The sequence below is a fragment of the Tetrao urogallus genome (genome assembly GCF_951394365.1).
Source record: "Tetrao urogallus genome assembly, chromosome: 4".
NCBI lineage: Eukaryota > Metazoa > Chordata > Aves > Galliformes > Phasianidae > Tetrao > Tetrao urogallus.
This window is the reverse complement of record NC_136817.1, coordinates 19,154,620-19,181,261: the sequence shown is the minus strand read 5'-3', so window position 1 is coordinate 19,181,261 and position 26,642 is coordinate 19,154,620. Positions and strand designations below refer to the sequence as shown.

General features: G+C 40.9%; 1 protein-coding gene across 1 annotated transcript in view; it reads right to left on the bottom strand.

Moving 5' to 3' along the window:
- PPA2 (inorganic pyrophosphatase 2) overlaps nucleotides 1–26,642 on the bottom strand; it is a gene marked incomplete at both ends in the record, with an annotated part of 44,306 nt that overhangs the window by 11,626 nt on the left and 6,038 nt on the right. The window contains 11 exon segments of the mRNA XM_079534079.1: nucleotides 5,325–5,451; nucleotides 6,714–6,800; nucleotides 9,663–9,782; nucleotides 12,266–12,319; nucleotides 20,340–20,384; nucleotides 21,908–21,972; nucleotides 24,172–24,368; nucleotides 24,370–24,455; nucleotides 24,459–24,532; nucleotides 24,535–24,678; nucleotides 24,681–24,761. Coding sequence (XP_079390205.1) covers nucleotides 5,325–5,451; nucleotides 6,714–6,800; nucleotides 9,663–9,782; nucleotides 12,266–12,319; nucleotides 20,340–20,384; nucleotides 21,908–21,972; nucleotides 24,172–24,368; nucleotides 24,370–24,455; nucleotides 24,459–24,532; nucleotides 24,535–24,678; nucleotides 24,681–24,761 — 1,080 coding nt within the window.

Genomic DNA, 26,642 nt, shown 5'->3' with positions numbered 1-26,642 from the left:
CTCCTCTTGCAAGGTCTGAACTCACATTTTCTAGTACTTACTGAAGAGATACTGTAAAGTCCGTAAAGCAAACCAGTCTGCTGAAGCAATTTCCTAGACTCCCAGTGGTGGATGAACTCCAGGTTTGTGTCTCCAGACACTGCTTAAATTCAAGCATGCTTTCTCAGACTGCTGCTCCTTTTTTTCTGGTTCCTGTTTCGATAAACCTCTCACCTAACTCTGCCTCTCCGTTCTTCTTACTAGGTCATTTGCCTCCTACTCCCACAAACACTGTTCAACAAAAGTGCTTCATTGTTTATTTGTACAAAACTACCAAGTGACATGTGAGCCCCTGGCATTCCTTATTTATAGGCTTTGTTGATGTTTGTTTAGAGGACCCAAATAACAGAAAAGGCTTTGGAGCAAGACTATTACCTCCTTAACACAAGGACATTGACCTTCATGGGCAGAATCGTCTCTGTGAATTTCACTTTCTCACTACTGGAAAATACCTGGCATAGGTAAAACAAATCAGGCCCATGCAATGCTGTACCATCACAAAGCCTCTCAAGTATTAAATGTTGTATATTGTGTTTCTGAGTGTTTAAGAGGGATAGTGGTTGCTTGTATTTCCTTAGCTCCACCCAAACCACTCTCCAACTCAGCCAACCCTTCCCATGTTTTATTTATCTTTTCCTTATTATGATTGCTAGCTACAGAGCACCAAATGGACCTTAAACTGTTGACTAAAAAAAGAAAATTGTATTATAATGGGAGTTGGTGGACAAGCAGCAGGAGAAAAGGCAACTTAAAAAATAAATAAATAAAAATCAACCCTGTTGCTGTGGAGTCCACACACAGCACAAAATAAAGGCAAACTGCAGCTCTCCCATCACTCAACAGCTACCTCTCTGGTTTATTAAAAAGCACCACGGACAAGCATGTCTCCCATTTTCTTTGAAATCCAACCAGCACCTTTGGGGTACCAAGTGGAAGTACAGACAAATATCTTCAGACAACAGAAGAGCAAGCAAAGAAAGGTAAAAGGAAATAAAATAATCTGTACAGAGATTTCGTACATTAATACCTATAGAAACGAGTTGCATATCATGAGAGAGACACAAACAAATAAGAGATAAATGTCTTCTCCATAGCAGACACTGTCCTTGATCTTACCCTTCCTCTGACTTGGGTACTCCCACTGATAGCAAAGGAGGCTAAGCATGAATGGGAGCGATAAGCATGTACTTGGTCAAATGTGACTTCATCACTGCAAGCCCTCAGCGTGGCAGAAGACAGAAAGGTCAAGCTCCTGCAGGCACATTTTCAGCACATATATCCAGCAGGTACTATGGGGAGATTTCTTTGTACTGCCTACACACAACCACAGGTCCCATTTTTCTGGGCAGCAAAGTTAAGCAACAAGGATTAAAAAAAATGGCTAATCATGTTAAAGGCTGCAATTCAGCCTCAATAATAAAAATCTCGAGAGGCTGGCACAAACAACTGCTGCTAGCTCTCTGTCAAAGGAGCAAGCCAATGCAAATGCAGCTCCCAATTTTATCAGGCTTTACAAAAGGGAGTGACAAAAGCATTTGTACAAAACTACCATTTTTAGTATGACAGATGCTGCTTCTTGCAAGCAAAACTAAAACAACATGCTAGCAGCAAGCTTTCTAAACAAGGTCTGTAGGAAGACAGGACATATGTTTTTAATAACATCTTATAAACATTCACAGGAAGCAGCAGCTACATTCCATATAAAGGCATTTGGTGTATTTCGTGCAGCATGGTGTGAGGGAGTAGGAGGGGGAGCCCTAGTACAGATAATTAATTCCTTTATATTTAATGCTTACACAAATCCACAACAAAGGTTTTCATGGCCTCTGCTGCTGCTCTGCATATAAATGCACTCATACGCAAGAGTATAAAACAACATACCGGTCAAAATGTGCAATATACTTGATTTTTGCCATTTGGGGCTTGATCATGTAAATTCAAAAAAGCCAATCTTGAGTTGTACATTGGGAAAGAAGCATGACAATGTATCACAGTTAATTACATCACTACCAGCAAACTGCAGTACAACAAAGCTGGTAGAAATCACCAACTTTTGTTTAATGTATTTGAGGATCTTTCCACCAAGCAATAGTATATAATGGTTGCTAAAATCCCAGGCCAGTAAATCACCCCAGAAATGCCATCCAGCATACACAATTGGCCCAATTCACCTTGGGCAGGCAAAACAACCTCTTGAAAGTCAGACCTTTCGTAAGTTGTTTCGACTGTCGGTCACTTTCAGAACCTCTTTTCCAACATGAAGATGCTGCATACATTCAGACCAAATTACAGCACCAAAACAGGGCTCATCCTTTCTAAACCCGATCTTGTAAAACACATCAGATATACATGTGAATTTCAGAACATTAAATTCAATCCAAATTACACGATGAGCAGACAGGCAGCCTTTCCAGTCCAAGAATCTGCTTCTTCTCTTGGCCGGTATGCTACATTTAAAAAAAAGCCAGGTCTATTATACTGCCAAGATTTAGTGTTTCAGGGCACAGGGAGTCTTTTAGGCCCTTTCCCAGATCCTTGTCTGAAGCAACTTTGTTGGTCTGTTAATAACCATCTGGCTAGCAATTGCTTGAGCAGAAAGACAACACAGTGGTTTCCAGGTATCACAAAGACAGATCTTACTGAACCAGATAAAAACCTGAACGTCTAGATATTAGACTAAACGAAGGTTTCTCATATAGACAGCTGCATCTCATGTGCAGCTTATATCAAGAGATTGTCCTTGCACCCACCCATATTAATATTAAGTCCTATAAAAGCAAACTGATTACATTCCAAAAGTCTCTGCTCTTCCCACTGATGACACAGCTCCCAGTCCAGCCGGTGTTGAGTATTGCTTATCATTCCTACGTACTGCCACTACAAACCAGAGCTTTTTACTGCTCTGCGTGAAATAGGGAGTTCTAGGCAGGGATTCCAATTTAAAACAGTATTTATCCATAAACGCCTGCGGGACAAAATACAGTGGAGAGCTATGAATAAACAATGAGGACTGCTCAGAAGTTGGGACTGCTCAGTTGTAAGTTCTGCAAAGTCTCAGAAAAATCAATTGCACTTATGAGAACGATCACAGTCCCTGAAGGAGAATATACAGAGTACCTGGGGTGTGCTTAAAGCAGCAAGTGGAGTTAACACTGCGTGGGCTCAGGATGGGGTTTACAAGTAATCACCACTCCAGAGTCTTAGAATTATCTTCTCCAAATGTTCACTGGGGGCTGTGCACATACTGAGCTGAAAGCAAATGTGATGATTCTCTGTTCAATTCAAAATGCTTAGCAAATGATGCTAAAACAACTGGACAGACTTGGCCTCATCTTCCCCTAGGAGGCCACTACTGATAACATAGCAGCACGTCAACTATTGAGGGAGATATCAGTTTTATCCACAGCTGCTGTCCCTTTATGCAGAAACAACTAACATCTTAGGAAAGGGAAAAAAGATTACAAAAAGATATATTGTATTGCCTACTCCAACAGATTTGCTTGTTTTTAGAACAAAGAAGGATTGCTGTTAAACACTGCAAGCTAGTCATGTTGGTTTTTTTTTTTTTTTTTTTTTTTTTTAAATACAGGACTAACTCCAACCCTGAAAGGAAATCATGTTAAACTAGGTAAATATTTTTCTATGATCTGAACCTCAGAAAGGCAGATCTTCTTGAAATTTTGCTTCCATTCTCTGATAAGAAAGCATACGCACAGCAATTACAGGCGAGGGTTTGCATTTAAAAAAAGACAAACTCTCACTCCCTTGCTAAACAAACCAAAGCTAACAGCTAACACACATCAGTCATAACCTGTACAAAAACAAATACAATACAACCAACCTTCTGTTTTAGAACAAAGCTACTTAATCCAGTGTTATAAACTCTGTTTTATTCCTACTACTCAGTTGAACTCTTAAAATTCTTTCATCCACTTTTCTGATGAAACTCCCACAAATTATTAAGGAAAAAAAATATGAAAATAAACAGAATAAAGCACAGAAATAAAATGCTCATTATTTGTCTTTAAACTACTGACATTTATATCACATCCCAATAAAAACTACAGGGAGGTTTAAATTGAAACGAACAGTAACAGCAAACAATTAACTACTATTTCCCCAAGCTGAACTTGTTAATCTCTAACTGCAAAAAATAGTTAGTCATAAGAACTATACGTAATTTATCTGCCCCAAGACTTCAATCACTATCAACCCAAGAGTTTCCTTTTCCTCATTTCCTCTTCTCCCCTTTTTCTCCTGCAACTATCTCCACCTCAAAGCAACCTGCAAGAAAACTGGGAATGAAGGGCCAGGCCAGTGATATACCCACTTTACATTCAGAAACCAGGAAAAAGACTCAGGGCTGAGAAACACAATTCCTCAAAATTACTGGATACCCCTACTCCTAAAATAAGGCTATTCTGTGCCTTGGTGAGATCTGCCAACAAAGAACAGGCTCTGACCATGAAGACTTGATGGTACATATGATTTCTGATCTCTTAACAGCCATTAACTGCCAGACAAAGCTCACATAATTCTCACGAATCTCAGATTAACTGCACTCGATAGAATGAAGCTCTGTTTATCCAGAGGAGAGTTGTACCTTATCTGTGCCATAAAAGCCTAACTCCGTCCAGCTTTAATGTATTTATATCCTCTTCTTAAAAAGAGAAGCAAAATTATATCTCTCATTTTATTCAAACTACTGCACACATGTTTTACTTAGTGAGCTCCATTTGGATACCAGAAGCATAGTCATAAGGAGGAAGACTGCACAGAATACTTCATTGTGCAAAGCCAATCATCTGTAAGGCCAAGAGAAGGCTACATCAAAAGTTCACTTTCCAAATTTCCAAGTTAATAGGAGAAACCTTACTGTTTATATTAGCAACAATCGCTGGTAGTAATACAGTTACAAGTCACAAAACATTGGAAATGCTTCACCAACAAGGAAAACAGCAGTGTGCTATGCAATCTGAGTGGATAAACATGTACTACTACAATGGAGATAAGACTAATTTTAGGAGATCTCTTTCAGAATGAATTGTCCCTGAAGACAGAAGACTTTCAGTATACCAAGTCCTCCGAAAATCCCCATCTACCTTTCCAAAAGTTCAGTATGAAAACATACATGCCCACTTTGAGGGAAGCATTTAAATTTAAACAGTGAAAAAAGAATTTTTTGCCTCTTGGCTGTCTGTATCCTCTTGTCCTGGGTGGTGTAAACTCAGGTACAACCATTCAAATGGGTGACATCTTGCATTAAGAAAGGTAAAAATGCTTACCATTAATTTTCTGGGCTTCTGGGTCATCCACACCAATGGCAATTATCTTCCAATCTGTCTCTCCTTCATCAAGTAGAGCTAAAACACCCAAGACCTTCACTTGAACAACCTCACCAGAAGAGCGAACCTAGAACAGAACATAATAATAAAAATATGTGAAAAACGCTTTCTGGAATTTCTCTTCCAACAAAATGGTTTAGCATCTGTTTGGCCAGCAGCTAACAACATTGCAAGATAGACCTTCAAACCCAGTACACGCCAGCTTTGTCCCAGCCTTGCTGATCTTAAACTCTCAATTCTCCAGCCAATATTTATTTAAGGAGATAACACAAGCTAGAGTATTTTCCTTCTCCTCATCTTTCTCATCTTCCTCACCTTCCTCATCTTCGCCCCAATCTTCAAGTTAAAAGTGTCTCTCAAGCATTTTCTAGCTCCTTCCTGCCCTTTAACTCCCCGCTTTCTCTACTCTTTTTCATCTGTCTCTTGCTGTTCCTCCCTCTAGACTCCAACATATGCACACACACAGACACACATTGTAGACTCTCTTACCCAAAAATATTAGCACAACTGTTTTTTGCATGTTCCTTGGAACTTCCTTCCTATCAGATAACATTCCCCTATAACACTCTCTGGACCCCTTGAAATTCAGCTTCAGATTCCCTTCCTCACGTGAAATTACGTTTGCTGAGGTCACCAGTTAAATTTCGTCTTGCCTTAGGTAGCCCAAGAGATCCCTCTTTCAAAACCTTTTATGTTATTATCCCATCTTTGGTACCACAGCAGATTAATCCATTCTTTGCTGCGTCCAGATAAAGAGGATTTTATTCCAGTGTGCTAAGCCTTCCCTTTATACCTCCTGACAGTGTTTACTGTGCCTCTTTTTCATCCACCCACTCCATACCTTACAACTGCAATGGGTTCTTCTCCTCTATAGAAGGAGGGTCTATCTCTGCTCCACCCATGAGAAAACTGAAATTCAACCCCTTTGTGGGGCTGACCTTTTAATCTTATTTGTGTGACACTGCCATATTTCCTCATCTTTTAGTAACTCAGCTTTATCTCTAGCGCTGACAGCTGGGGAAAAAGAAGGAAGTCCTCTCCTTCCTTCCTCAAAATCTTAACTCTCTTTTCCTTCATTCAAAACTCTCTGCCCAGCCACTAAACTCCAAGAACTCCAACATTCTCCTTTATCCAGCACTCAGACTTCTCCAAATATCTTCCTACTTCACAAAGAACAAACACTGCTCTCTTATCTAGTATCAGACCTATCAGACACATTTTAGTCATCCCAAGATTGACTATCGCCTTTTCTTGCTTCCCACCAGCCATTCTCTTTCAAAAGCTGTAGCCAAAAGCTGTAGCATGAAATTAATCTTGACAATGACAAACCTTTGAACCTATCTCACAAACATCAACGGGATCGTTATCCCCACAGCATCCTGTAATGTTATCTGTATGGTTTGGATCTTCCCAGGTCTGTCAATGGAAGAAGAATTGAGAGTTACCAACTGATCTGCAATTACTATTCATCTAACCACTAAATTACTGAGTGGTTATAAAAACACCAATTGAAAAGTCAGCCTGCTGTGAGCAGACTTACTCAATCAGAAAAGAAAAAATTAAACCAATCAACCAACCAAAACTCTGGACAACCAACTGACTGAGGATAGATAACAGCAACAAACAGATCAACTCTGTTTAAGACAGAACAGGCACTTCATGAAATAGCAGTGATTACGCCAGAAGAGGACCTAGAATATATATAAAAATATAAAAATATACATATTAAAAATATATATATGTATATATATATATTTTTTGTTACCAGTACTTGTGGGCTTAAACTCAGATACCCTATAATCAGATTCTTAATATATTCTTTAGATGTACCTGCACTAGCATAAGTTCTCTTCAAAATCATCTAGACTTTGAGCTGACTAAGTTACTAGGTATGGTACTGTCAGCATCCAATTTTTTGAAGTTTTGAATTTAGGTCTGAAATACTTGTGAGAGTTTTTGCATACACAGATGTACACATATCCAAGAACAGCTAGCAATTGAGACTAAGGAAGGTTCCTTGAGAGGTAAATTCAAATCTCTGCTTTAAACTCTGTATGAACAAGCAATCATAACCACATTAGTATAACCTAATTACAAGACCAGTCCTTGTTTTGTCTCTTGGAATGAAAGGCACGATTCTACAGCTGAGAAGTTTTTTCTGGCAAGAATTTTAAGACAAATGAGCTTTTGCTGAAAAGGTGTTAGAAAATATTTTACATGGTCAAGCCTTCAGCTCATATTCTTGTTCTTGAGAGCCTGACTGATGCTAAAAGGTAGAACTGAAAAGAAAATGGTCAAGTATGTAGACAGCAGTATTACAAAAAAAAAAAAAAAAAAATTACTTAAGTGGAGCGAGGGGAGAATTTCAATTTAAAACTTATTTTTCAAGTACTCTTCCAAAGCACTTTTTCTTTTAAGACCTCATTATATCAATGCCATTTTCCAGCCCAGCTGTACTTCTCCACCTGCAGTTCCCATAAAAACAGAGGAATAGATCAGGAATGGCAGTATTCTCTGGACAGGAAAGCAACTCCTGCAATAATGATAATCCTAATGACATTTTCCTTCTTTGTTCCAGGGTGTAAAACAGCAGTCACAAATATATATCTCCGTTGTACGTGACAGCAAAACGTCTGGCAACTGCTGACACTGATGAAAAGTCCTCTTAAGATAATGGATAAATAGAACTGGATCAGGCTCTGAGTTAGTGACAGCTGCTACTAAGAAACTGGAGGATAATCTAGACTTCAACAATTGGACGTGTTAGGATCCAAACAACCTTTTCAAGTCATTACAGAAAAGAAAAACTACTGTCATCTCCAGCCCTGTTACTGACAAGGTAGTAAGGGGAGCTAAATGCATTTCCTAGGGTCTGTTTTATCAGTCCAGCAAAATGCACATCATTCAGGAGATTATTCAGATGTTTAATTTTAGTTTTGTACTAAGGAGTAAACAAATTTCAAAGTGTTAAACGGGTTTGTTTTGTTGTTCTTAGCAATACCTAACTGGAAACTATCTACTGAGACTGCTAACTGGATAAGGACTTCATTGCTATGCTCCACCCCCTACCTAATATCTCCTTTTCAGGGATGAAATGCGTAAGTACGTTTTCACAAGTAAATTTTCACTGCTTTAAGCGTAATAAAAAGAAACTATCTTTTCTAGCTCCATCATGTCCTTCAATACTGGCTTAACATTAATGTGCTATTCAGAGAAATGAAAAACAGTTGTTTAAAACTTTAATTATGTCAAAAACTTCAGCCATTAGTTTTTGGTTTGTGTGTGTTCAAGAAGACTCAAACACAGTTTTGAAAGTGCCACAATCAGTAAAGTCTTCCAGTTCAGAGCAAAGTTAGCTAAGGCAGTTGAGGTTTAACCTAAAGAAAGATAAGGCATCTTGTTCCTCTTTCTTAAAGACATTAAGAAATCCTGATTAATATTTATGCTGCAATACATGGAGATCCTAAATGAGTTTTTTTTTGTTTTGTTTTGTTTTGTTTTGTCTTGCTTAAACAGGAAAAGGCTACTTCAAGAAGTATTTCTGATTTGATTTGTCAGATTTAGAGTTGCCTAAGGGCCAGAGTTTATGTTCTCATAATACTCAAGAGTGGAGCTAGCAGACATCTGGCAAGCAGAGCAGTAGAGATCAGGCATATATTGTAAGGATGAGGAAGGTGCATGGGAATGCTTCATTTACTTATTGTGAAAGATTAGGACTACTTCCTCATCTGTATGATTTGAGCCATGCCTTAGCTGCTGGAACTGTGGTGCTGGACTTCAGCACCAGTAGATTCTCTATGGACTCAGTGCCCATAGAGCTGGTGGATGCCCCATCCCTGGAGACAGCCAAGGTCAGGCTGGAGGGGCTCTGAGCACCTGTTGAAGCTGTAGGTGTCCCTGTTCAGTGCAGGGGGGTTGGACCAGATGGCCTTTAAGGGTCCCTTCCAACTCAAATAATTCTGTGATTCTATGAACAAGTTTTCTTGAATGGCCATGATAATTTAATTCTGTAACTACAATTCACATTGCAAACTGAAGATTCAAAATTTCTTGATCATTTAACTTCTTCCTGAAACAGTGCTCATATTTACACCCACACCCAAATTCTGACAAAAATTTATGATGACAATAAAGCCTTACATAAAAAAATTCTAATTTCCAAATTATCAAAGAGAAACATCCCTCTTGCAGCTGATCTGCATTCAGGCAGTACTCGAGATTTACAAGGCAATTTACACAGAAGACAGAAAACTTTCACCATTATAACAAAAATGTTACCTGAGGGAGAGCACCATAATTCCATATATAACCCTTGTGAGGAAAGATATTTGCCACATATCGAGGCTTGCCTTTCTTTGTATCTTGTTTAATGGGATTCAACGGCTCCTCAGTGGCAATCTAAGCAGATCATGAAAGACAAAGAGAAAGAGAGAACTGTAAAACAAAAAGCAATTCATTCAGTATCCAACCATTCAGCTCCATCCGGGAGCATGTGCTTGTGGTTTGAGGAGTATTAATAGTCTGATGGCCCCACAGTAAATCTCAAGGGTCATGTTCAAAAAGTTGCTTATTAAGGTTTTAAATAATGCTGTGAAGTATGCAGAGGAATTATTTCTAGAAGAGAAAGACATAAATTTATAAGGAGACAGTCACGGTCAATCGAATACTGAAAAGAACTTGCTCTTTATGGTACAATTTCAACAGAGATACAAATGGTGGAACAAGTTCTTCAGACAACAAGGGCTTTGACAGCAACAGGGGAATTATTTCATCATCCTCACACCCACCCCCCAGCCACTGCTCTCCTACTGCATGCATCCCTTCTCTCCATCACTTCTAAGCATACAGAAGCTTTTTGGTGAGGACATGTTCTGCACAGGCACTACATGACAACTTCATGTCAGTTTTGGAACAAATTAAATTAGCATTAGAAGGCATTCTTACACCTGAAGTAGCACTCCTGGAAAGACTGGACTAATTATTACAAAAGAGTTTATTACTGTCATAATCCTTCTACTACCTCAAATATAAACCCAGCAGCCTATCTACTTAATTCACTTGAACTGCCCTTTTGCCACTACACATCACAACAAAAACCCACACTAGCTTGACTCACCTGGATGCTGTCATATCTGTTAAGGGCTTGGAGCATGTGCTGGTTCACGCCATACACATGGGCACACAGCACTTAGTTCACATTCATTTTAAAACATCCTTACAATTTAACTAAAACACCAAAAGCAAAGTCATCCTAAAGGAATTCAAACTGTTTGGGCCACAATGCCCTGTCAGTAACGCACATTTATTCCATGAATAAGCCCTCCCACACTTATTTTCACACCTGATATCACTGTTTCTTGTCATAACCTAACAGGGAAGACGGGGAACCTGGGATTACGACAGAAATGGAGCTCAGTTATGGTTTTTCTTGATATAAACTGAGGCAAAGAAGATAAAGTGACAACAGTAGGCAGAGGGCCAATAATGTCTCATAAACAGCACCTTCAGTAAAATCAAGGGAAGGACAAGAGAAATGCAACAAATGTAACAGTGCAATACATTCTTTCAACAGCAAGATTTAATTTCCTACAGACTCCCTTCCATGCAAGGGAGCCTCAGCACAGAGACAGAGAAGGGCTGGTATTGTCACCTTACCACAGTCTGTGCTGAAGGACTTACAGGACACAACAGCAAAGCAGGTCAACTCCCTGTCCTAACAAAGAAACTTCAAGGTATATTAAAATGTGTGTATTATGTCTGGTATGCTATCAAGCCAGAAAACATCCAAATCCAGTATTTCTGAATCTATCAGGACAACAAATCTTTCTCCCCTCAAAGTAACATACCAAGAGAAGGGGAGAGAGAGCAAAACTGGAAAACTGAACTCAGGTTCCTCAACAAACCTTCGTCTTATAATACAAGCCAATTATCCTAAGCAATCTTTTTTCTAAAATAACAACTCAGGTGGTAAAGACAATTCAAATGATATTCCAGCATCAGGGAAAAAGAGAAAAGGTTCTGAACAAAGAGGCTGGGGAGGTTTTTCAGGGTTATTTTTAGTTATCGAAATAGTTCATCAGCTAACTCACAAAATTTCTCGAAAGCATCTGGAAAACATTTCCAAAACTAACATGAACGTTCAGAAAGACAGAAAATACCCTTGTGAGATAAGCTTTCACAAAATCTGTAGATGAAGCATTACTTAGCTTCTACATTGTAACAGCAGAGGAACAACTCACTCAGCTCTACTGTTAAAATAACTGCAGAAGGAGATACTTTGTATGAGTGAGGGCCTAATGCGTTTTTTTGTCAAAAGGAAACTTCCTTTATTTGTCACCTCATTTGTCAGGAGGCTGCTATTACACAATAGGAAGTGAGAGGAATTCAATCCTAGAATGGTTTGAGATGAAAGGGGCCCTGGTCCAACCTCCCTGCATTGAACAGGGACACTTACAGCTCCATCAGGCTCTCAGAGCCCCTCCAGCCTGACCCTGGCTGTCTCCAGGGATGGAGCACCCACCAGCTCTACGGGCAACCTGTGCCAGTGCCTCATATCCTCTGCCCTGAGTGTTTCGTGAGTGAGCAGGACTCAAGCCAAGTGGTAAGACAGTGTTCTGCAGCCCAGCGCCCCAGAATCTGCTGCAGGTATGCAGTATCCTGCAGTCAGACGGCTGTCAGACTGGGAACAGAATTCCAGCCTCAGAGCTTTCTGTAATCACACTGGCAATGTCTGTATGCACAACTTCAAGTTAATATTTTAACAAACTAAAAACAATATCTATAAAGAGCAATCCACACTGATTAAACTCCAAATACTGGAACCCACTGTATTGTCACTACTTTCATAAATACCTATATATTCAAGTATTTTTCTTAATTACCTCCATTTTTGCATTTGTCCAACGAGGCACTTCTACAACCATATTAAATAGGACCTAAAATAAAAACAATTAAAGAACTGAAAATAAAATCCACTTAGCAAGTAATATTTTCCAATTTAAAAAATTCTCTGTGTCTGGCTGCAACATACAACAAATCTCTCTATTGCAGCTGCTTTTACTTAAGTACAATTTGTTTAGCTCCTCATAGTAATATTCAGCCTCCTCAGTTCATCCTTCACCCATTCACCTCTGAGAATATGAATGAATAACGGAAATACACAGTTGTTCTTGTTCCAGTACCAGTATTGCTCTTCACAGAATGTTAAATAAGCCCATAGAATGGTTCACCACAAGGCAGTATTCTGTCCACTAGTCAAAAAAGACTAAACATTTCTACATGAAAGAGTTAGCTTCTTTCAAGCACTGAAAAGGACAATGCATTCTCTCACAACCACCACGAGGATTTATTTCTTCAGGTCTTCTTTTTTGCCTTTTTTTTTTTTTGGATTAAAAAAAATAGAAAACACCTAAAAGCTACTGACAGTGCTGATTGTCTGTCAAATCTATTTGAAGTGAGGCACAATGAATCCAAAGGCAATGGCAGAGAAAGGATGCAGATACCTCACCTTAGTGTAAGCTCTTTTCATTGTAGAGACAAAGTAAAAATTAACAATGGAGGAAAAAAAAAAAAAAAAAAACAACACCTAAGAAAAGCTATAACTGCTGTTAGGTTTCACCTTCTGAAGCTATCAGATTTAAACACCAAGGAGAACAGAGTATTAAACAACATGGGTAAATAGACCAAACCCAGCAATGCCTATAACTATTTTCTCCGTGAGTAATAATCCCAAATATCCCATTACCTGAGACACATCTTCATATAAAAACTTGTTGGATTATTAAAAATGGCACCAGATTAGGAAAGGTCAAAATAAGTTCTTGAGGACATTTGTAGTAAAAAAAAATAAACCGACTGAAGAACTGTACTGACTCTCAAGCTGTACCATTAGTAAAGCTGTGGCAGACACTTAAATATTTCGATTTTTCCTATTTTTCTGCTCCAGTTACAGCAAAAAAATACCACTAGCAGGGGGAATGCCACAGTCTGATTAAAGTCACTCCAATGGCTTTATGATCATTTCCCCTCAAAACTGGAATGCAAGAAGCAAGAAGGCAGCTTTCATGTCACCCACTGTCTTTCCCATGGGACCACAAGCTATACACAATTCTGATGGCAAATTACAGTAGATTTAAATGAAATTTGCCATCTCTAAGTACTGTGCCCATACTGTAATCACTGGCATTTAAGTATGTCATTATTAGGTCATAATTAGGCACATCAAACAAGAGGAAAAGGAAAAAAATAAAAATAAAGGAGAAAGATGCTCCAGATCACTTCCATAAAGTACATTTTACGTATATAAGCATAGTTGAAACTGAGATGCCCTCAAAGAGAGTTCAAAGACATCGACACTAAGGAAGCAGCTGCAGAACAAAGAAATGTACGTGCAGTAGCAGGTAAGAGCAAGGCTGGAAAAGAGTCAAAAGAAAGTTTGCACATCCATCTCAGAAACATTTGGAAAAAGAAATGCACAGCATGGAAGCCGGTGCTGACAAGAAATTGCCAGCAAGTGAAAGAACTGTTCTGACTGGCAGCTACAGGCAGGAGGATGACAAACTTCTCCTGCAGTTACACACAATGCCTCGTCCTCCGTGAAAACCTTGCATTGTGAAGAATTCGACTGCCTATTTTCCTCACCGCCTCAAATACAACAACCTGTAAATGCTGCCTGGAACTTTAATTGGTCCTCACTAGAACAATTCTCAGGGCTGGACCACAGCTGGATGGAAGCGAATTACAATGCTTCCCTCATAAGGAATGAGTTGGATTTGACTTGGCTTTAAGACCAGGCCTTCATAATTTGTGGTATCAAACATGAACTGTCAGGTCTTAAATGTGACAGCCAGACAGATTAATTCATATGCAAAAAACAAAACAAAACAAAAACCCAGCCCCAGAAGTACTTTCGCTAATACTAAGCTGCCACAAGCATTTACAAGATTAATTAACAAGCATTTACAAGAGATTAATAACTTCATGCAGTGCTTACCTTTAAAAATAAAGTTTTATTTATAGGGTAATTATATTTTCACAGTGAAGAGGCAGAATTCACCGAAGTGGAAAGAGCACATATTAGACAGTTTGACAGACGGAAAGAGAGATTTCTATTGATTGAGATTTCAAACCTTCGATTTCTCTAGGTTGTGGGTTTTGTTTTGTTCTAAAGTTGCTTCTCTTTTTTCCTCTGCTTTCCTACTGCCTTGTTTCCCTGCTTCCCTAAATGTCATCCAGGATTCCTTCTCCTTCACTCTTACACTCTTTTCCATTCCAACAGGCATCTATTCCCTCCATCCACTACAATCCTCTCCCTGAAGTGCTTGCTGCAGAACACTCCTGGCCCCAGCTGCAAACAGTAACATCTCAGGCATCACATGTCTGCACAGATTACCACCTGCATTTGCCATTCGGTGGCTAGCTTTGGCTGGTCATTGTGTCTGGCAATTGACATTTTTATCTTTCACCAGTAAAACAAAAAAAATTTCACCTCAGGAAAAAGCCACATGAGCCACATTTCTGCCCCCTCAAGGAAAGCTAAGATTGCTCCAACAGCCCTTGGCACGCCTTCCAATAAAAAAATAAAACAAACCCAGAAGCTAATTTCTCATGAAACAAAAAACTACTGCTTTAGGAAGTTTAGCATCTAGTTGCTTTAACATGCCAGCAGTCAGCTGGTCTGCCTATGAGATCAGTGCTTGCCAAAGTCCAGATTTTATCTAGATTCAGAAAAAGGGAGCGAACTCATAAGCTAGGGAAAGTGACCTTATAGGGTCCAGAGGGATGTTTAACTCAAGGTGTCATGGAGCTTGTTTGACTTTGGGTTAATGTGAACAAAGGACATATGTTTGTATTTCTGCTCCATTATATCTGGAGGAGAGAAAGGGAAAAAAAAAAAAAAATCAGCATGGAAAGGTCAAATATATATTTCCCAGTTCCTCAAACTCAGTATGAAAATAATGAGAAAATTACATCAGAAAAAGAAACTCTCTAAACAGAATCCTTTATTAGCTAAGGACAGCCAAAGTACATCACATAGGAATTGATGTAGGATGTAAATAAGTGTTTGCATTAGCAGGGTGTTTTCTTCAACAAGGCTTGGCAACTTACTGCATTCCATTTGAATTAAACTGTTTTTAATGTAAAATCATTTCTACTTCTATTACTCAATAGAGACAATAGGAACAGGGAGGGTTTTTTCTTTTTTCTTTTTGTTGTTGTTTGCCTTTTAAGCACAGAGATATAGAAATATTACTCACAACGCTCATACAAGTGTTGAGAAAAGCACAGAAAATCCACACCGTTGTACCTAGGTAAACTGTGGGACACTCATCTCCACAAATGACCAATGGGAAAAAAATACTGCTGGCTCTGGTTTGTTCTAAGAAGAGATTCTTAGAGAAGATGGCTCATTTTGGTCAAGGTTTGTTACAACAAATTTGAACACCACAGGTAAGCAGAAAAGAAATTAAGCACATTTCTGACACTATTTTTGCAACCCACCCTTCTGGATTACCATTAATCATTCTCAGAAACAGTTTTTCTTCCTTGCCTAACTTTTGCCCCTCTTGCTCAACTATTTTATTTCTCAGTCCTCCTAAGTTCCTGAGTTGGTGTATTTGAGGGGCGGGTTTTGAATAGGTACAATTGTGCTCAAGGATTGCAACATGTAACACTCAACTCTGAAGCATCAGCTTACTTGAAGAAGTGGAGCAACCCATGCAGAACAAGAAGAGTGACAAAGTGAGAGAGATGAAGAGGAGAAGAGAAACTCAGTATAATTATTATCTTTGTAATATGCTCCTTAAGGCCTGACTGCCATTCACCATCAGGACTGCACGAGGTAAGCTGAAGACTAATTGTTACATTAGTCATTTTTTATAGCAGAGTACTTTAAAAAAATATATCCGACAGTACTAAAGGCTGCATTCTGGGGCTACTGACCCTCCTCATAGAGAAACTTGGAGCTCACAAGACAGAGATAAGAAAAAAAATAGCTATGATTTTCATTTTCATTTTTGTCTACCTGCTCATCTGCAGTCTTACAGGGATTCTCACCAGCAGCTTGCGTTTGTGGACTGAGGAGAATGAAAAGGATGAACTGCAGTCCAGTGCTACCAGTCTGAACAGAGTAGTGTTTTCAGTAACATGAGTTTATAAGAAGACAGAAAGACAAAGGGAAAACAAAAAGAAAAAAAAAAAAAAAGGAAAGTAAAGACTGGCACGAAATACAACCAGAAATAAATGAAGAGGGTCTTGTTCATAAGATGACACCCTGTGTTATAAGCATTTCTGATATAACACTTACTATGAGGCATCCACCAACAAAAACAGCAAAGTAGATATCAGTAGCATCTGGAGACCAAATACTGTATCTAAAGAGAAGTCAGCAGAACTTTCCCAAGACAAATTAATAGAGCACCTTCCAAAAAAGGAACACAGTGCCCACTGTAAATGTGAAGTGCCTTCAAGCTCTTCACAGTGTCCTTCCCTCATGTTATACTGCAATAAGAATCAAGAACATGGAAGAATTTTTATCCACATATATATGAACAGTGATCAATTAGTTAGCAGACACATTCACCTGCAGAACTACTCAGGACAGAACATTGACAAAGATGCAAATAAAACCTCAGATCTCAAGAAATCAATTCTCTAAAGTCAAGCCTGATCACTGATACAGCTTTCACAGTAAACCAACTCTACTCCAATAAATTTCCTGGGCAGATGAGAGAAGATTAATAAATACTGAGAAGAACAGAAGTAATCTAGAATAACAAAAAGGAAAATCTGCAGCTATTGGAGAGATACACAGAAAAAAGCTAGGCAACTTCACACATCAGGGTGAAACCTTCACAGATAATCTAGATTTTGGAACACAAAACTCTTTGTAATGGACCTACTACAGCCCAAGTTACACACACCAAAAAAGTGTCTAACAAGACTACAGAAGGTTACAGAAGCTGTAGTTAAGAGAGAACACACAGCCCAAGTTTTGCAGCTGCATTATATGGGACATAACGCTAGCTTTTCCCTGCTTATGGAACATACTGCCTTTATCGTAAGACAACTCTGACACCACAAATGGGAACTCTGTTGCAAGCATCGGGCCCTCAATCAAATTGCCTATTCAGACCACATGAGCACAGTGATGAATTGTATCTCATTCCACTGCCTAATCTATCAAAAGGTTTTGCCTGACAGAAGGAATTCAACTTAAGTCCACAAAGGACACAAGAACACGACAAAACCAAACCTGTCTTACTTCTTTCTGCTATTTTTCAACTGCTTTGGTAGTGCCTGAAAGTTGGGAGTATAATTTCTGCGTGCTTGGACAGATTAAGGCCAATGTGTTAAATAAACCTTTGTATTTAGGAACACCTGAGTCCCCTGAATGACATAATGTGAACACCAAAGACATATACAACAACAGTAGATCAGAAACTCTTGCATTTCAGTGGGGAAGCAACACTTCACATTAGTCTTGAGAAGAAAACTATGACCTCTTCAAACCTCCCTGCCAGACTTGTAAGACTGTAGTCAACAGTCCATTCCTGACAGTTTTGACTGTAACCACAGTGGGAACATCCATCCCTTCAGACACAAATGTGAAACTTCGGATGCCTTTCAGCAAGATTTATTCAGGAAGAGCAGATTCCAAGTGCCTGCAATGCTAAAGACAAAGCAGAGGTTCAGACTGCAGGCTGGCAACAGTTTTGGGACTGAAGCTGAATATGATTTCTTCCAACATAGCTTCTCCCTGAAAGTAACTCCTTTCAAGTCTCTGAACAGCCAAAAGATCAGTTGTCAACAACAGCTGCAAAACTGAATTTAATAGAGATTTGGGAAGGTCTAAAACATTGCAAGAAAGAAGGGTTCCTTACAAGATTTAATACACAACTATCACAGCTTTTCCCTTCAAACTAGAAGCTGAGACTGCAGAACAGCTAACAGGCTAACAGGCACATTCCTTTATCCTGTAAACAGACTCCTTTTTTTGAGACCTCCTTCCCTGTATAAGAAATGCAAAGAACAATTTAAAGTTAGAGAGACTGAGCAGACTCATGCAGAAATTGCATCTTTTTCCACTCCTAAATGTATTTGTTTATTAAGTGCTACCTTGAGTTTGAAAGCAGGAGCATGAGTTTTAACTTTGTTCCTAGGGCAAGCAGAACTGTTACCTTTGAACTTTGGCCAATTGCAGCAAGGATCAACTCAACACCCAGTAACAACAGTAGCCTTTGCATCCCTAGACCAAGCTATGGAATACAGTGCTTCAAAGATCTTCAGAAATCAGTACAGAGCATTATATTTCTCATTTTCTCTTTATACCCTCATTGAGCTATACTTTCCCTGGAATCCCTGCAGGGATACATTTCTCCCTAGGCAAAGGTGGCAGTGTAAGACAGAACACTGCTTTCCTGAACACAAAGATCCCTTTCTTTCTCTCTTCTCCTCAGCTCCCAAACATGGTGAAAAAAGGTTTCCTAAATGATTTGCATTCTCGCCTTTCACCACTTAAGACCAAACAGATTTGGGAAGCCTGCAGACTACACGTTCGCTTGCATACTCACATGAGATGCTCAAAGACCAACATCTGCATTTGCCTTTGCTCCTTTTCCACCGCTTTATGCAACCACAGCCCAGAATTCTCTCATAGTGAGAGTTAAGTGAAGCAGCTCTAGAGTATACCCTGACCCAGAAAATAAGAGCTGCTCAGCTTCTCAGGTTTTTTTTTCCTTATTTGTTTTCCCCATAGAGTGATCCAGAGATTAGAAAAAGGGAATGAGAAATACTGTTTTAAATGAACTACCATACTTGCCCCCCACACAGACAAAATTTAGACACTGCACAGAACAGGGTTTGCATTTCTGTAAACAGCAGATAGTGTCACAGTGTTCAAGACCAATAATTAAGAGTTCATGTTGCAAAAAGGTCAAGAAAGGCTATTGGGACATACTTCTTCTCCTCGTCAACTTATCCGTCAGGTACAATTCTACATCTACCAACTAGTACTTAAATGGGCATCAAGCAGCAGGAAACCCACTAAGTGTCACACAGCTTGAAGGTGGAAGAAATACATTGTGCAGGACTGTGTGGGGACTGGTGTACAATACAAAAACCAGCATGTCCCATGATAGTTGTCAACCTGTAAGAAGATATTTCAGACAGTTCTTTAACATTGGATGGATAGTTACAGTTTTGCAATATGACTGGTCAGATACTGAGAAGACAGAGGGGCATGGGGGAAAGAAGAAAGGACACAAGAAAACACACGTCTTTGTTTTTCCAACTGAATTTTATCCCCCACCAAGGAAAGCAAAAAAATAAAATAAAAAAAAAAGCACTACATTTTGGAAAAGACACTTGCATAAACAACTCTGTTTCACAGGAAAAGCTTGAACAGACTGGCCATGTTTCTTTGGGCTTCTCTAAGGCTCAGCTTTAGTGCTGGTTAATACTGAACCAGTAGCAGATGTGATTTTCTCTCTTTGGGCTTACTAAATGAGCACAGAAAATGATACAACTTCAGGTGTAAAAAACAGGAATAGTAATTCTAATTTCTGCCCTACATACTTACAATCTCTTAAGTTTTGTATATATACCAAAATTAACCCATGGTCAAAGCATCATGAATATTTCACTAATGGAGGTTTTTTACTGAAAATGCTTTTGCCAAAAAGAAAATATATCTACACTGTAACAGTTAAAATGAAACTCTGAAAAAGCAGTATAAAAGTGTTCATCTTTGAGAACTTTTTGATGAATAAAAGAATTCTAACATTTCTGACTCATTAAAGGAGGAGAATATTAAATCCCTGTAAGTATTCTTTTCCTGAAAGACTTGCATTTGAACATATGTTAACTATATTCAGTAAAAGATTACTTTGCAGAAAAGCAAAATGATGCAAAGGAGGGAAAAGAAAAGGAGGAGGAGGGAAAAGAACCCAGCTGTACCTCATTTCCTGTAGTCTTTGACCTCTTTGCAGGAATCTCTTTATCCTATAAGGTAAGGGTGAACAAAGAACATTAGAGAGCAATCGTGTATTCACATCAATACAGAAATTACTAGTTTTAAATGCAAATGAAACACTCTCTTTCAGGTAGGAAGGCACAAACACTAACTTTAAAAAATAAGTTGTTGGTCCCATTTGATTGTGAAGTTATAACCTTCCCACTGTTAACAGAGCAAGAGAAAAATATACATGGACATATTCACTTCCTCTCTGCTATGCAGAGATTTCAAGCAGCAATTTAGGCATCAGCTGTTTAAAACACATCAGTCATCCTTCTGCTCACTTGAACAGAATAAAAAACAAAACAACAAGCAATATGGAAAATAGGCCTGGAGTTATCCACCACAAAATTAAGTTCACAAAGCTTAGATTAGAAGAGGCAAAGAATATAACACGTAAGCCCTAACCTCCTCATTTTGAAAAGAGGGTAAAAATAGCACCGACAACAACTCTTTTCTGGTGTTCACGTCCCACAAGAAGCTCTGAAGCTCTTTCCTTGCTCACACAGCCAAAATGAAAGGCTCTCTGCATTAGTCAGTCATCACTGTACTATAATTTAGTCCACAGAAAACTCACAGACCATAATCCTTCTCACCAAACAAACTCTTGAAGCAGGCCCAGCAAGGCCTCCAAACAACACGTGGGTGAAAATGCCCCTTGATTTCATATTAATAGCACCCAGTCCACAGAGCATCTTAGTAATGACAGTTAAAATAATTCAGGAAATTGGTTCATTACTCAGATAGAGACTTGTGAACACACTACAGCTGTTGACATATCTCAGCAGTCACATCACCCATAGAGTCCCAGCAACAAATCAAGAGAACGGCCAAAACCCTCCCAACCTGTTTGTGTAACAAGTGTACCATAATAAGCAAACCTAAGTCTAAACCAAAGACTGTCAGTTCCCACCAGTGACATATAAAACAGGCGTTTCATTATTGCCATAATGAAACTCCAGGGAACGTGGCTAACAAGACGTGAAAGTGCTCAGCTGCACCTCACGCCTCGTAATTCTCTAAAGGTGCGATTACCACTTCTCTCTCGGGCATTATTGTTGGCTTCCAATTATAATCCTCCTTTTGGGAATTAAAAAAATACACCAGAAGTCACATAAGTATGTGCTGTACACGTCCCACAGCAAGGAAACGCACGTTTAACTGCAGACATAGAAAAAAATCCATTTTTTTAAATAACAATAGAAAGCGAGCTGAAAAACCCGGGAACACAAACTTTAAACACAGAGAATTGCTACATGGTACTGAGAGGGCTCTCCATACCCTCAGTCACCTGGAGATTTAAAAGGACAAGTGGTTTATTTACACAGTTATGATGCTTCAATACAAATTACTGAACTTCACTGGGAAAATGAGGTGGAGTTATCTCACATTATCTCAGATTGGCTTAAAATGCCTCCTTTGGCACTACAGACTTGTCACTTAATTGTTTAAAAAGATCCTTTTAAAAGTGCATTTATATCTAAAGAGTACTCAAAGTAAAAATACATACCTCTTTGGATCCAGCAAAGAGTGGAATATCATGAAATGGGGAGATATATTTACCATCAGCGTTCTCTGAAAAATAAAACAACAAAGTAACATTACAAATCTAGATATACATGCTGTAAGATGTCTGCACTAGTAACAACTATTATGCAGTATAGAAATCTATGATATGACAACATGCCCATCAGTTAAACCTCTTCCTGGAGTTTAATCCCAAAGACTGAAAAATAAGCTACGTGCAGGACAACGTATTTGATTCTTTGACAATGACTTACTGGAATCAGAATTACTGATTTCATATTCAATACCACACTTCTCTTTTCTACCTAGCTGGCAATACAAGCCATGGAAAGATGAGAAGATCCCTCCCTTACCTTTTCCTTTCTTCCTTGGCAGCGCAAAACCATTAACAGAGAAAAAAAAGGTGTGGAATACCAAGGGAACCTCAGTTCCATGAGTGATCAGTGAATCTCCATGGTCTTCTAGTAGTATAGCCCTAATGACTTTACTGTATTTCTAGTGATCTAAATTTCACAATCACAAAGAGAAAATTCTTCAGCATGCTGAAATCTGATGAAGAGAACGTACAAGCGATGGTGTAATAGCTCAGGCCCTAGATATGAAACATGATAACCTCAAATCCTGCAAAAATTGACATTACCTTAATGGAGGCCTAGTCTGCACCTCAGCCTTGCTTCCACTATAGAAAGGAACAAAATTTACCGGAGTAAACGCTGAAGCATTTCAAATCACTTGGAAACTCTTCAATATACCGAAGCCCAAACAGAAACAGAAACATATAATAATACGTTTATATACAATACAAGACACTGATCTCAAGGAGTTCCTTCTTTGTTAGCACTCCTCTTTATGGTAAATGGAAACACAAAACTCTTTATTTACCTTTGGACAACCTCAACAACAAGGAACACATGCTGGCTGTTTTCATAGAATGGCTTAGGTTGAAAAGGACCTTAAATGGACCCTGTTGTGAGCAGAGCTGCCACCCACTAGATCAGACTGCCCAAGAGACCATCTAACCTGGCCTCAAACTCCCCTAGGGATGGGGCATCCCCAGCTCTGGGCAGTATGTTGCAGTGCCTCACCACTATGAGTGAAGAATTTCTTCCTAACATCTAACTCAAATTTCCCCTCTTTTAGTTTAAAGCCATCCTCCCTTATCCTATCAGTATCAGGCTGTGCAAAAAGTCACTCCCCCTCCTGCTCGAGGAAGATTAAGGCCTCAATGAAGTCTCCCTGGAGCCTTCTCCTTCCAAGCTAAACATCCCAAACTTTCTAGGCCTATCTTAGTTGAAGAGGTACTCCAGCCCTTTTGTCATCCTTGTGGCCCTCCTCTGGACCTGCTCCAACAGCTCCACATAATTCTTGAACTGGGGGATCCCAGGCCCAGACACAATACCCCAGATAGACCTTAGAAGGTGAGAGCAGAGATACAATCACCTCCCTCACCCTGCTGGCAACTCTTGGAAGCCCTCCAGACCATCCTCCTAATTAAAGCAAAGTTTAGTGGCGGGCTGCTTGCTTCCACTGACTGACATGCCTTGCAGCTCCCTGGGGACTGAGCACATGGAGCCCTGGCAGAGCAGTGCCCAAAGGGCACATGACGACTTCAGACGTCAGAGGTAACTCCTGAGAAGCTGACGAACTAAAGACGTACACAACAGCAAAGTGCAGTACGGTCAGTGTAGTTAGCGACACGTGTAATGCTGAAGCTCCCGCTCCAGGAGGCCTCCTGGAGCCCTGCCCGTGCTCTCCCAGTGCCACCTTGCTGCTGCTCACGCTGCAGCCCTGCTGTCTGGATGCCAGTCTCTCCTCAGCGTGACGTCTCCAGGAGGGCTGGCCTGGCCACAGGGTACAGGCAGTACTCCCACAGAGCTGACACAGTGCCGAGGCGAGGCTCCTTCTGCCAAGCCCATCCTTAGGCTCCTCAGTGCCCCATGTGCCCCCAGCACCCCCACACCCTTCAGGGAGCTTTGCAGGGCCCATGCAGCGCACACACCGGCCCGGAGGCCCTTACAGGCCCAGCATTTCCTCCGAAAGGCAGATCTGCCGGGAAATCCCTTCACTTTCCACGCAAATCGCCCCCTCGGGTAGAGGGGAACCTCGGGGCCGACCCCTCGAGCAACGCGAGAGGCCTCAGCGGGAGCGGCAGGCGGCTACCGCCTCTCCCCGCCGTGCCCCGTCCCGAGGCGGAGAAAGAAGGAAGGAAGGGGGGGAGGTCACCGGGCCCTGGGTGCTGCTACTTACTAAAGTAGAGGCGGTAATCGGGAGAGTTGCGCCGCCCCCGCTGCTCCGTGCCGTAGCGGGCCATGGCGGTGAGGCAGCGGCGCGGCGGCCACCCCCACTCCCGCGCCGCCAGCAGCCGCCCCAACCCCGGCAGCGCACGCATGATGGCTGCGACCGCCTCCCTCCCCTTCCTGCGGCCGCCGGGCCTGCGCCGCGCCGTGCCGGCCTCCTGCCCCCTGCCCCTTGCCCCGGCTGTCCTTAGCGGTCCCCGCCGGCAGGCCCGGCTCGGCCCTGCAGACAGGATGCTACTGCGACAGGGCCCCCTCTCCTCCTGCCGCACCGACGCGGACGGACAGCAGCAGTCCGTACCGCCGCGCTGCGCCTGAGGGGAGGCGCGGCTCTCAGCCCCGAGAGGCACAAGATGGCGGTTTGCCCCGAGGCGGCAGTTGTCGCCGGGTCCAAACTCTGGCTGTGGGGTCCGTGAGATGGCCGCTTGCCCCCAGCCGCGGGAGAAGGGGACAGAGGGAGGAAATAGGGGCATGGAAGGACTGGTGCCATGGCAGGTTTGTCAGCCCCAGTGGACGTGTGACGATTGCCATCCTGCCCGCTCCCTGGCAATAAGGCGTACCCTTCTCAGCACACGGCTCCCACTCCTGCACCAGGGTAGCTGGGCTACTGGCACTGATTCCCACAGATAGGTAATGCTTGTTATATTGAACTTTGCTGACACATAAATTAGCTTATCATCCGTATTCTCTTTGTAGTGGTTTTGTATTCCTCTATGGACGATGTTTCCTGCAGCATTGGTGGCTTTGAATTCTGGTCTCTTTCCCTTCATCCTCAAGGAGGGTTACTGATGGATTTTATCTGTGGATACAGGTTGCTTCTCATCCTCTGTTTTTCAAACATTCCTGAGAAGGGACTGCTTTGTTTCACTGAAGGAGAAGCAGGCTGAACAGTTAGTGTTACTGTTGTCACTCTTCAATCTCAAGCCAGTTGTCTTTGGTGGTCAATATCAATTTTGGATTTTAACCCTGGTCTGAATTGTGCTGGAAGATTTGTGCAGGATCAGGTCCCTTGGTTGGGAAGGCCTCACGGTGGCTCACAGGGAGCAAAGGGGCAGTGCTCAGCTCTGCTCTCTGGGGACAGAGATGGGGCCTGAGGGAACAGCATGGAGCTGTGTCATGGGAGGGTCAGAGTGCTAGGAAAAGGTTCTTCGACAGAGGGTGGTGGGCATGGCATAGGCTCCTCAGGCCAGTGGGCACAGCCCCAAGCTGTTGGAATTCAAGGAGCATTTGGACTATGCTTTCAGCTATAGGGTTTGGGGTTTTGGGTGGTCCTATGTGGAGCCAAGAGTTGGATTCAGTGATCATGTTTGGTCCCTTCCAACTCAGGATATTCTGTGATTCGTCTGATGTGTGCTGGTAGGTGGGTTTTTCATGACAGCGAGGGCTCTGGATAAAAAGCTGCAATCTCCTTTCTTCTCTCTCTTTTTCTTTTTCATTTTTTTTTTTCCCTTTTGTGTGTGTGTGCATGCCATTGTTTGCTAAATTTGTCACAACAGGCTGATCTTCAGGAGAGTACAAAGGGTCTAGGAGTAGGCCAATTACTCATATCCACAGAAGTTGCTAAATAGTTGGTGTTTAGTCAGAGGTGTTGGCATCTTTCTTTCCCAAGTTCACCAAATGCCAGGTTTTCCAGGGTAACCTTCTGTCTTGGACACTTGGGGTTTGAAATTCATCATGTAAGGTGTCTGCTTGAAGTTCTTTGTGTTTTGAGTTTGTAAGGAGGTGAGTCATCCGTTTTTCATGTGGGGAAAAAAACAAAACAAAACAAAACACAACAGTAGAGAATCTATCATTAAAAAAAATCTGTTCTGCATTTTCTTTGAGTTGGCCTGCTGCTCAAACAGACAACATAAAAAACAGACATATGCCACGCGCCCACTCCCCTGCTTGGGTCTGGCAAATGTGGGGTTTGTTTATGGAAGTTCAGAGCCTTTGAAAAATTGTTTACTGAGTGCACATGCAGTAATTTTACATTTACAACGTTGGCAGTTGGGTGTAGTATTGTTCTAGGAGGAACCCAACATATTTATCTCTCCATACAGGCTGGGAAGTAAAATACACAGCTGTGGTCAAGAGTTGCTGTAAGATGCATGAATTCTGAGTGCAGAGTTCTCCTTTGCCGTGTGAGGTCTCATCTGAACGCTTGGAATTTATGAGATATAAATGACTTTCTATTCAGGCTCTTTTTAGGTGAATAAAAAGATGCCATCCTGTTACTTTGCAATGGTGAATGATACGGTAGAAAAACACATGCAAGACCTGTTAACACTGCCAGAGCAGAGGCCTTACTGTTTTAATACTCCAATGTATCAAAAATTCTTCTAAAACTACAGAAATAATGGTGATAAAGCCTGAAATAGATTTGACAGTGTTTCTCAGTATTATGCATTACATGACACAAAACATGACAGAAGTATGCACAGT